This window comes from Dermochelys coriacea, chromosome 4 (assembly GCF_009764565.3).
Source record: "Dermochelys coriacea isolate rDerCor1 chromosome 4, rDerCor1.pri.v4, whole genome shotgun sequence".
Taxonomy (NCBI): domain Eukaryota; kingdom Metazoa; phylum Chordata; order Testudines; family Dermochelyidae; genus Dermochelys; species Dermochelys coriacea.
Genome location: NC_050071.1, coordinates 110,632,247 through 110,644,767, shown reverse-complemented (window position 1 = coordinate 110,644,767; position 12,521 = coordinate 110,632,247). Strand labels below are relative to the sequence as shown.

General features: G+C 37.9%; 1 protein-coding gene across 2 annotated transcripts in view; it reads left to right on the top strand.

Moving 5' to 3' along the window:
• LOC119854276 (cytosolic beta-glucosidase-like) overlaps positions 1 to 11,994 on the top strand; it is a 94,468-nt gene extending 82,474 nt beyond the window's left edge. For both annotated transcript variants that reach the window (XM_038398213.2, XM_043514067.1), the window contains one exon: positions 8,286 to 11,994. In XM_038398213.2, coding sequence (XP_038254141.1) covers positions 8,286 to 8,497 — 212 coding nt within the window. In that variant the 3' untranslated portion in view covers positions 8,498 to 11,994. The remainder of the gene's footprint in view (positions 1 to 8,285) is intronic.
• The last annotated feature ends 527 nt before the right edge of the window (positions 11,995 to 12,521 follow it).

Genomic DNA, 12,521 nt, shown 5'->3' with positions numbered 1-12,521 from the left:
GATGCGATAGCTGATAGATTCCTTCATCAAGTAGTTGCTGAACCGACTAGAGGGGATGCCATTTTAGATTTAATTTTGGTGAGTAGCGAGGACCTCATAGAAGAAATGGTTGTAGGGGACAATCTTGGCTCAAGTGATCATGAGCTAATTCAGTTCAAACTAAATGGACGGATTAACAAAAATAAATCTGCAACTAGGGTTTTTGATTTCAAAAGGGCTGACTTTCAAAAATTAAGGAAATTAGTTAGGGAAGTGGATTGGACTGAAGAACTTATGGATCTAAAGGTAGAGGAGGCCTGGGATTACTTTAAATCAAAACTGCAGAAGCTATCGGAAGCCTGTATCCCAAGAAAGGGGAAAAAATTCATAGGAAGGAGTTGTAGACCAAGCTGGATGAGCAAGCATCTTAGAGAGGTGATTATGAAGAAGCAGAAAGCATACAGGGAGTGGAAGATGGGAGGGATCAGCAAGGAAAGCTACCTAATTGAGGTCAGAACATGTAGGGATAAAGTGAGAGAGGCTAAAAGTCGAGTAGAGTTGGACCTTGCAAAGGGAATTAAAACCAATAGTAAAAGGTTCTATAGCCATATAAATAAGAAGAAAACTAAGAAGGAAGAAGTGGGGCCGCTTAACACTGAGGATGGAGCGGAGGTTAAGGATAATCTAGGCATGGCCCAATATCTAAACAAATACTTTGCCTCAGTCTTTAATAAGGCTAAAGAGGATCTTGGGGATAATGGTAGCATGACAAATGGGAAGGAGGATATAGAGATAGATATTACCATATCAGAGGTAGAAGCGAAACTGAAACAGCTTAATGGGACTAAATCAGGGGGCCCAGATAATCTTCATCCAAGAATATTAAAGGAATTGGCACCTGAAATTGCAAGCCCATTAGCAAGAATTTTTAATGAATCTGTAAACTCAGGAATAGTACCGAATGATTGGAGAATTGCTAATATAGTTCCTATTTTTAAGAAAGGAAAAAAAAGTGATCCGGGTAACTACAGGCCAGTTAGTTTGACATCTGTAGTATGCAAGGTCCTGGAAAAAATTTTGAAGGAGAAATTAGTTAAGGACATTGAAGTCAATGGTAAATGGGACAAAATACAACATGGTTTTACAAAAGGTAGATCGTGCCAAACCAACCTAATCTCCTTTTTTGAAAAAGTAACAGATTTTTTAGATAAAGGAAATGCAGTGGATCTAATTTACCTAGATTTCAGTAAGGCGTTTGATACCGTGCCACATGGGGAATTATGAGTTAAATTGGAGAAGATGGGGATCAATATGAACATCAAAAGGTGGATAAGGAATTGGTTAAAGGGGAGACTGCAACGGGTCCTACTGAAAGGCGAACTGTCAGGTTGGAGGGAGGTTACCAGTGGAGTTCCTCAGGGATCGGTTTTGGGACCAATCTTATTTAATCTTTTTATTACTGACCTTGGCACAAAAAGTGGGAGTGTGCTAATAAAGTTTGCAGATGATACAAAGCTGGGAGGTATTGCCAATTCGGAGAAGGATCGGGATATTATACAGGAGGATCTGGATGACCTTGTAAACTGGAGTAATAGTAATAGGATGAAATTTAATAGTGAGAAGTCTAAGGTTATGCATTTAGGGATTAATAACAAGAATTTTAGTTATAAGTTGGGGACGCATCAATTAGAAGTAACGGAAGAGGAGAAGGACCTTGGAGTATTGGTTGATCATAGGATGACTATGAGCTGCCAATGTGATATGGCTGTGAAAAAAGCTAATGCGGTTTTGGGATGCATCAGGAGAGGCATTTCCAGTAGGGATAAGGAGGTTTTAGTACCGTTATACAAGGCACTGGTGAGACCTCACCTAGAATACTGTGTGCAGTTCTGGTCTCCCATGTTTAAAAAGGATGAATTCAAACTGGAGCAGGTACAGAGAAGGGCTACTAGGATGATCCGAGGAATGGAAAACTTGTCTTATGAAAGGAGACTTAAGGAGCTTGGCTTGTTTAGCCTAACTAAAAGAAGGTTGAGGGGAGATATGATTGCTCTCTATAAATATATCAGAGGGATAAATATAGGAGAGGGAGAGGAATTATTTAAGCTCAGCACCAATGTGGACACAAGAACAAATGGGTATAAACTGGCCACCAGGAAGTTTAGACTTGAAATCAGATGAAGGTTTTTAACCATCAGAGGAGTGAAGTTTTGGAATAACCTTCCAAGGGAAGCAGTGGGGGCAAAAGATCTATCTGGTTTTAAGATTCTACTCGATAAGTTTATGGAGGAGATGGTATGATGGGATAATGGGATTTTGGTAAGTAATTGATCTTTAAATATTCAGGGTAAATAGGCCAAATCCCCTGAGATGGGATATTAGATGGATGGGAACTGAGTTACCCAGGAAAGAATTTTCTGTAGTATCTGGCTGGTGAATCTTGCCCATGTGCTCAGGGTTTAGCTGATTGCCATATTTGGGGTCGGGAAGGAATTTTCCTCCAGGGCAGATTGGAGAGGCCCTGGAGGTTTTTTTGCCTTCCTCTGTAGCATGGGGCATGGTTGACTGGAGGGAGGCTTCTCTGCTCCTTGAAGTTTTGAACCATGATTTAAGGACTTCAATAGCTCAGACATGGGTGAGGTTTTTCATAGGAGTGGGTGGGTGACGTGCTGTGGCCTGCGCTGTGCAGGAGGTCGGACTAGATGATCAGAATGGTCCCTTCTGACCTTAGTATCTATTAATCTAAATGTTTATATGTTCTTTAGCGTTACAATCGTCATTCTATTGGGGCTATTTTTGCCTATGATACCCTTTTGCTGGCAAGCCAGGTTTAACTTTCAACCAATGTTTCCTGAATGTAAATTTCTTATTGGATCTTTTCTCTGCACTTTTTAGTTCACTTTATTGAACGCATAAGTGTCAGCCATGATTACTGATGATCTAACTCTATTGTTCAAGTTAAAAGTTTTCCCAGGCATAGATTGGCTTAATTTTATAACTCTGGCCAGGTATGTTGAGGTATAATAATGTACATGAGCATTAAATTAATGTTTCTCATTCTCTTGATTAACAAACATCTATTTAAATCAATATATATCATTTGCCTGTACACCTGATTTCTACTTTTCCATTGCTGCATGACTGAATTATTTTTCTGGCCAGTGAGAGAGATTTTGTATGCAATAATGTTCTAGTCCCAAAAGTGTTGAAGGAGAAACATATTTCATAGTTTCCACTTTGTATTCTACAAGGAATTTTATTTTCCAAACAAGTTCTGATTGCAGATTAAAGAATACTGCAAACCTGAAAGCATTCCTTTTAATTAAAAGGAATGCATTTGATTGTTGGTGGACACCATTTGTGGCACTGCAACAGAAGATAAACACTTTGGCACATGCAATTTAATAATTGTACTGGGTTTAAAGTATATATTGAAACTAGACAGATGCAAATGTTGATGTTCAAGTGGTGAGCATGTAAGAACTGCACCACTAGAAGACTTGCATAGAAAGCAAGACTTGAAATAATGTTTTCATATTTCATGTTACCATGTCAGTGAGCACTTTACAGTAGTGTACTGGCACACTTGACAGTGTTGCCAACTCTACTGGCAAAGAACAGCCCAATCATTGCTTAAAACAACCCAAAACAAGAAAATAGTGTGAATTTATAAGCAACTAATGAGCATGTTCAGAACAAATACTGTAACCAGGCCCATTTCTGCAATGATTTTAAATCATCCCCAATGTATTCTCATTGGTTTATGCATGTGCAACTTCTCCAATTAAATCTTCAATGCAGAATGATCCTGATTAGGCATCATGTAGTGTTGTTCAGGTGTTAGTAATAGCACCTTAAAAAGCTGGGAGTAGCTGTGAAGGCACTCTAAATTAGGGCTACCTTAAGTTGCTTTATATAAAAAAAGGCATTAAAAATCCATCAAATGTCACAGGAAGCACACTTCCAAACTTTCCTTTTTGGGAGAGTTTCAGCAGCCAGCCTATTCCCTTTCCTCTCCCCCACCAGTTAACCCTCAATACTGGAGATGTATTTCTGCTCATCATCTCTGAAATTGAATGTTGCCTAGTTGGAACTTGCGGACACAGTCCTTACAGCAAGTGACTGCATGAATTTCTTGCCAGTCATCGGTTCTGGGTCTTCACTATTCTGGCAGCACTTGAGAATGCCTGGAGCACTTTCACTGATTGCCAGTTAAGCCCCTAAACTGATAAAAGCTGGAGAATTCTAATAAACAGGTTTATTGCATTGCATCCAATGTTGTCCCCTACTCTTTCTCTTATTAATATGCTGAGTAGTTCATTGAAAATGGCTGCTTCCATACTCACAGATCTTTTGCTTGTCTTTCTGCAGCATTAGATGCTATAAAGTTGTCAGTCTCGGAATAGCACTTTAAAAATGCTATTCTTCAGGTATTCCCTGGTACTTCTCATTAACCCCGTTGATTGATGCTTCTGTGTTTAACTTCCTTGACTGTACTACCTGTAACAGGAAACAGGAGGCAGAGGAAAATATAAAATGTTTGTCAATAATGGCATTTGAAATCTACTTTGAACAACCAGCCGCAGATTTTAAGTGCTTCAATTCTGTGGGACAGGAAGAGTTGGTGTACCAGGGAACTAGTAAATTGATATGGGCCCAGATTCACAAATATCATGGCTACATCAGTTTATATTAAGAAGTCTTTCTTTGTAATCATAAGGGCTGAAAGTCTTATTTTTTAAATAATAGGTTTCATTCTGCAGAATCTGAATCTGTTTTGGAGAACTAGCTAAAGACATCAAGTGAACTGGAACTAGCGGGCAGACTGGGAGTTTGACATCCAGGTTAAGATTGTTAGTGATGTCATTCTTACAGGAGAAGAATCGGTGATTAGCACAGAATGCAGCATGCAAAAAGAAATCCTATAGCACATTCATGAAGACACGAACTAAGCAAAGCCAAAACCCAATAAATCCTTTACTAGCCTGGTATGAACACACACATTTCTGATATTGTTTTGAAGTATTAATTGTGTCAAATGTATCGATCACATTGGCTCAAAGAATAGTTATATACTGAAGAAGTATAACCACATTATTTTTTCAGATATGGTCCCCAAAGGACCTTAGCAAAATATATACACAAAACTCACTGACTTGATGGGAGCTGATGGAGGGATTTGAGGAATGTGGTTTATCATATAGTTGGAGCAGAAACAATGGTTAGATTGAAGGAGTGGAGGATGAAGGAGATTGAAAAGGAGGAGTTTACAGTGGTTCAGGTGAGAGGATGAGAACTAAGAGGTGAAGCAAAGTTTAAGCAGTGGGAATGGAGAAGAAGGGAAAGAGGCTAGAAGTGTTGTAGAGAAAGAAGTGATAAGATTTGGTGAGACCCTGGAAGTGAAGAGAAAAGCATGAGGAGAAGGCAAATTACCCCAAGGTTGCAAGCTTCAGTTATTTGGAGGGTAGTTGTCAATGATAGGTAAAGCTGGAAGCATAGACTGCATATTCATTTTTAGCCATATAACATTGCAGGAAGTGGTGGGAAATCCAGGAGAAGATATCACAGAGACATGTGATATAAGCCTGGACAAATGTCAGGGGTGGAGAAGTAGATTTAAGAATCATTAGCCTGTGGAGATAAGAGAGACTGTGGGAACAGACAAGGGCACCCAAGGGATGACTGTAGAGAGGAATGATGAGAGAGCATGGGAAATGCCAGCAGAGACAGGAAGGGAAGGAGAGGATCCATTAATAGTAATACGGAAGGAGTTGCCAGCTAGGTAAAGAAGCAAGTAGTCAGTGTCGCAGAAATCCAAAGATGAGAGGCTCTTGTGGAGAGGTAGGTGACTTATGGTGTCAAAGGTAGCAGAGCAAGCAAGGAAAAATGAGTACAGAGAAGTGACCCTACAAGGAATAGATAGTTCATGTGAAAAATGACAAGACAAATTAGATACTTGGCAGTACACCTAAAGGATCTCCTTCAGCTATTGTGGCCACCCACATTGGCAGAGTAATTAGCACAACTTCCAGTTATGGAGATTAATGGCATAATGGGGACAGAGAGATCTATGTCTATTTATATCGTGCCTGACATCATAATATCTAGACAGCACAGCAAAGATTAAAAGAGACAGTTGCTATCCAGTCGTGGTCTGTTCTCTCCTAACGTGCTTAGATGAGTCCAGTGTAACAAGATATCCTAGGTGAGCAAAAGCTTGTCAGCCCTGTCAAAACTGGAAAAGGCCTTTGTAAAGAGACGTGTCTTGTCCTGTGCTCTAAAGGTGGCAAAAGACGAATTAATCATAATTGTTAGAAGTATGAGGTATTTGTATTTTGAAACTGCAGCGAAAATACCCTTTATTGAACTTTGGGAGGAACTATCATTTAGCAAAAAAAATGAAGTCTTTTATGGTCTGTGCAGTATAGAGAGAGTGCACAGTTTAACTAGGAATGTTGGGAAATCGTGCTCAAGGCTTAGAAATAATGAGCTCCTAATGTGTTTTCTAATCAAAGTATCGGCATGAAATTCACTATTTGGAGAATGTCCTATTATCAAGGCAGCAGTGTATCAAAAGTTCACCATGGATATTATTTTTGTCTCTCATCTTTTTATTTGACTTGTCTTCTCCTCCCCCTCCCTTTTAATAGTTTTAAGTCAAAAGCACTAGAAACACAAGAAGAGTGGTGCTTATCACATTTGTTCCAGCTTCCTTGGACCAACAGCCATCCCTGTCAGTCTTAGTTATCTTTGTGTGCAATGCTGTTTTGAGCAGAGATTTCATACACAAGTTCCCCCCCATCCAAGATTTAGGTACCTCATAAATCAAATTGACATGATGATGTTTCATTCCCTAATTTGTCTACTGGATACAGAAAGACATGTACAGTAGGTTCCTCAGTTTATTTCCTAACAATATTTATTTCCTAACAATAGCACAGCATTGTGTATTTCAGAGACTATGTCAGACTCTTTTTGGAGTCTTAAGCAATTCTATACCTAAATATTTTTCTGTGACAAAAAGCAGAGGCATGTTCCCACCATTGCTTCTGAATATTCATGGCTGCTGTGGAACTAGTGGCAATTTAAAAGAAAACTTTTTCCTGTCCTTCTCTTTGCTTTACAGGAGAAACAGCATTTATTGTTGATACACTGATTTTCTGTTACATTTTGTTCAAAAATTATGCAAATGTATAATTAGTGACACACACAATTATGGTTCCAGGAATACAGAAGAAAGAAGCAGATTAGTTTTGTTTTATCTTCCTAGTTAAACCAATCAAAGGAATCCAGGTTTTCGCATACTTAATTTTTGCTCTTTTTGATTATCCAAGTTATATGTGCATTATCAATTTTCATGCACTTGCACTTCATATTTTATTCAAGGAAACCACCAGCTAGTCAGACAAATTATCACTTGATTATTTTTTCAACCTTTTTCTCTCTCGTATGTCCCTGCATCATGTACAACTGCAGCAGAGGTCAGTCAAACAATAAATGGTAACATTAGCTTTAGTTCAGGAAATGTGTATGTTGCATATTGAAGAATTTGGGATTTAAAATATTGTTTCAAAAGTAAATTTTGCACATTATTTTCCTGCTATTGTATGTTATGTGATCACGTCTGTGCGCAAGTGGGCAACTTTACTCGACATGGCACATATACTGTATGGAATTAGAGAACACTTTTAAACCCAGTTTCTAAATCAACGAGTCACTTCTGAGGGGTTGGAGGTCTTAGCTGTGAAAAGAGGAAAGAGCATGGCATAGGTTCTAGGTTTCAGGATTTTGTTTTATAAGGAATTGTTTGAAGAATATTTTTCACTTTCTTAGCCTTTCTATTTTAAGAAATTAAGACATTTTAAATAGTGAAGGTCTACACTAGGTATTGTCTTGTATTCACCTTTGAGCTAGCTTGGTAGAATGCAGCCAAAGAAGCTCCTATAGTCTTGTTATAGAGAGTTCCACATAAAGTCAACTGTCCTTTTTGTAGTTTAGTGAGTTGTGGTGGCTATATGAAGGTGTGAGACTGGCCAAACACTGAACACTAAAGCACTGTCATATCCAGATCTGCTAATGCTTCTCTTTACTTTACTGCCTGGATGCTCCAGGAAAGTAAAAGCAGACCAGTTCTCTGAGCTACTACCCTGGCAAAGAATATATCTTTTCATGGGCTGTCAGTATTGATATTTACATAGTTTTTGCCATAGCAGGTACTGTTAAAAGTGGAATATAATAAATATCAGTTAATCACAAGCTATATATGTGCTACATTTGTAAGGTTACATTTGTTGTGTTAATTTCAGCCATCTCTCTTGATGATGTCCACCTAAAAGGATATTTTGTGTGGTCCCTCCTTGACAACTTTGAATGGACTTGTGGATACAACTGTCGATTTGGACTTTTCCATGTTGACTTTGAAAACCCAGCTCTCCCTCGTGTTCCTTACCTATCAGCAATAGAATATGCCAAAGTTATCTCCAACAATGGACTAACAAAATCAACTGAAGAGCTGTGATGATCTGCCTTTTGGTTCCAAGAGCTGTCTCCTTCCTAAGAAGCCATATGTGGTAAAATTAAAAAGATATATATTTTAGAAAATGCTGACTAGTCTGTATTTTTATATAATAATTAAATTGGCAGATTCAGTTAGGAATACATGGTTTTCCTTGTTGTGTCAGGAGGGAGGAAGTAAAATCACTGGCAAGTTACTTTGTAGTGGATTTGGCAACTGTGATTTAAACTGTATGTTTAAAGGAACACTGTCAACTTGAAATCTAATTATTTTAAATGAGAGCTACTACTAGTTTCAACTGCCTGTGACTTTCCTGCCAGCTCTTGTAATTTTACAGCCACCTTCTCCTGTGTTCATATTCTTTTCTTTCTCCTGAGGCCGCATGAAAGCCCCAAACAAGCAGAAGAAAAGGATTATAGTGAAAACGATTATATAGAAAGTGTTGACAAATGAAGAAAGCAAATCAACACACACACACACACACACACACACACACACACACACACATCCCTTCTAATTCTTTCAGTTTGAGTAATGTTATAAATATAATTACTGTCCTCACACTCTCCAAAGGAGAAGGGGAAGCAGTGTGGGAATTGTACCCCAGAAGGACCTCTCTGCAGCGCAGTGCCTCCAGGGGTGGCACAGGTTCCGGAGCAAGCCTTGTGCAAGCCTGTGCCAAAAGGCACAGTTTGGGCCAATGTAGATAAAAAGTTGTCAGAAATGTGAATCTTGAACTTGATGGGATCTCTTTAAAATTTATTCATATGGCTTTGAAAATTTTGTCAGTATACTCTTGCTGTAACAAAGCTGACATCAGAGCCAAAGAAAAAAGCCCTGTTATAGCAAAGGGTTCAGTATACAATACCAAACAGCCTTCTGCCTCTAACAACGGGGAGAAAAAAGTTGAAATCACTCTTTATAAAAAGGAACCATTTGCAATAGGAAAAGTAATATGAAAAACTGTAAACCTTTCCTAGAAACGAAACACACAGCTCTGATGCTTAGATTAAAAACAAGTTGTTTTGCTCTTACATGTGATGTGTACAATGTGCAGCTGTTCACAAAAGACCAGAAGACTTAATATATAAACAAATAAGATTGCTGGCTTTGTTCCTTTTTTATTATAAAAGCCACATCTACTTTACCTGTTCTACTGTTATAACAATGTGCTCTGGTAGGATTAAGACTTTATTTTTCTCTCTTTGGCATTTGTGTTGTGTGTGCAGAGAGGAGAGTGAAGAGAGAAACTAATAATCCTTTGCTGTTACTCTGTGTAGTGTCTTTTATCCCAGGATCTATAAGTGCTTTTCAAAGCATGGGTACAGTAGGTATTATTATTGTTATTAAGTTTCCCATTTTTACAGCTGGGGAAATAGATTAATGAAGAATAAGAATTTTATATTCAGCTCTTATGTTGAAGTTAAATCTTACACATGCTCTCTTTTTGCATAGGTGTCATATACCTCCTTTCTATGTTGTCCAGCTTATCTGGATCTAACAGGCAAAGTTCATAATAAACCTTAAGTTGCAATAACATTTAAATATCTGCTTAAAATCTATTTATGTAAAAATTAACCTCCTGGTCCTTGACTTTAGTGATGGAAGACTTGATCTCACCAACTACATTGTGAGGTTTGTTGGTGGCAGCAGCAGCTTTCAGAGCAAAGCTGGGATCACAGTTATGCTCCATTGGTGTGATTTTTTTTTCTCTCCTCACCGTGGAGTAAACTTTTTTTGTTCTTCTTTTTCTCTTCTCTCCTTTTGTGCATGACTGCTTTGTTCTAACTTTCATCAGTTTTAAGGAGCATTTTATTCACTTTCTTGTTTGTATTAGGCATTTTTTTCTTTAATTTTCCAGTATTGCTAACACCAGTGTAACTCCATCAATGGTGGCAATATTGAGAACCTTAGTGTAGACAAGACAACACTGGCTGCTAGTATTTTTACTGCAACATAGCATAGACTGAGATGAAATCCTTGTCTATACTCCCAGTATTACCATCATTGGCTGCTAGATTGGTCCCATAGGGCCACTAGCATCCAGCACAAGATAGAGATTCTCCCCTGAGTTATCCTGTGTGCACTTCAGATTCAGCCAAGGAGATGGGTCATAAACTTTTGTGGCTAATGTCTGTTGCTTATCAGTGTTATTTACAGCACAGGCATGTTTGAAACAAAGCAGGCCAGGGGAGAGTCCCGAGGAATCCTTTCAAGCAGACTTCCTGTAGTTCTTTATTGAAATAAAAGCCAACTATAGAGAGTATGATCTAACATCACTCTCAAGCATATTGTGTAAGAAGGACTGTGTGCATCTCTTGATATTCATGCAAGGTGAAGATAGGGCTTTAAGGCATATCATAACAACAACCTAAATAATAGAAAGTGTAATTGAATCAGCATTTTTATTAGTAACTAATCACTTCTGCAACATGCTTGACAGTTTCATTTTTGCACTGCATAAACAATGAAATGTCAGTGAAATTCTAACCAATTCAGTTTTTATATTTGCACGTAATGTGCAGGCTGTTTGATTCAGTGGTTTTGGATCTAGAGCTCTGAGCAGATCTATTGAATGCATCAAGTCTCTCTTAATTTGGGTTTCCTGCTTTTGCAAAATGAGATCATTGGCTTCCTATAGCAGGAGATCCTACTGCTAATCCATACAGTCAGGGACAGCATTACTTTCTATTGTAAGAGAGCCCTATTTGGATTTCTGATATGTTAGACCTTTTCAATTGTGTTCATGGTATACCTGCCTAATGAACATCTAAATAGGAATTCTGTAGTGGCATTACGCAGTCTTTCTGGGATTGACCAACTCCACCTTACTGAGATAATTTTCCTTCACTTCTTGTTGACTCATACATCTGAATCTATTACTTTCCATCCTCCCATTATTATAGCTATCTAAGCATGTGCATACATACACTATAATAACTGGCACTGTCTAGTGCTCTGTTTGCATAGGAAGCAAAGTATGACACATTTTATTCCCAGTCTTTTTAAAAAGCCAAAAAAATTCCTATCAGTGGTCCTGATCCTGGAATATGCCACACACCTCATAGAATATGATGTATACGCTCAAATCCCGCTGACAGTATGTTGCAAAATTGAGCCCTGTATCATCAGGAAAGTGCTGATGAATTAGGGCTCTCTTGTTTGCATAGATTATGTGTGATCACTAAGGGAGCTCAGCCATGCTGTTAAATCAAAGTCTCCTTGAGCCTATTCTACATTTCTGGATGTCTTTCATGTTCACTTGAAGATACCCTAAGTGATTTGGGATAGAGGGTTGAACAGCCCTAATGTTAAACTGGATTTACGTTTAAAAAAAAAAGGTAAAATAGGAATGATTTAATTTTTATTTAATATTTTGTACTTTGTCAATTGTTAATATCTAATTGTACAATAAAAGTTCTTAAACTACATTTACTCAAAACTAATGTATATTGTTCATTTTATTTGTGTTTCTTATGCAGTCTTTATCTTATTTTTTTTCCCACCAAATGCATCCGATGAAGTGAGCTGTAGCTCACGAAAGCTTATGCTCTAATAAATTTGTTAGTCTCTAAGGTGCCACAAGTACTCCTTTTCTTTTATCTTATTTGCGTTTCTTACCAATTCTTCCTTGTTACGTTTTATAGTGTATCTTATTTACAATTTACCTTCTCCTCCTATAGTACTATAGAATATAGGGGTATTTTCTTGATTTTAATTAGGACATTAGTGGAATATTATTTTATTCTATAGGGTAGATTTATAAGTTTTAGAACAATAGAAATGGACAATGCATTTTTTGTCTGCAAAAGAAATGAATAGTTTTCACTGTAAATAATATATTCCATCACATTTGGTCTACCCGGTGAAATAAATATTCTGAGTGCTGGCATACAGGCTTACTGAAAGTGCAGTGACCATCTGCATCTCTCTGTTGGGCTTTAAAGGCCAGTTCTCCCTTCCAAAGATTTATAATACAAAGGGCAATTCACTAATTAGTACTGTAAATTAGTGTTGCCATGAGGTT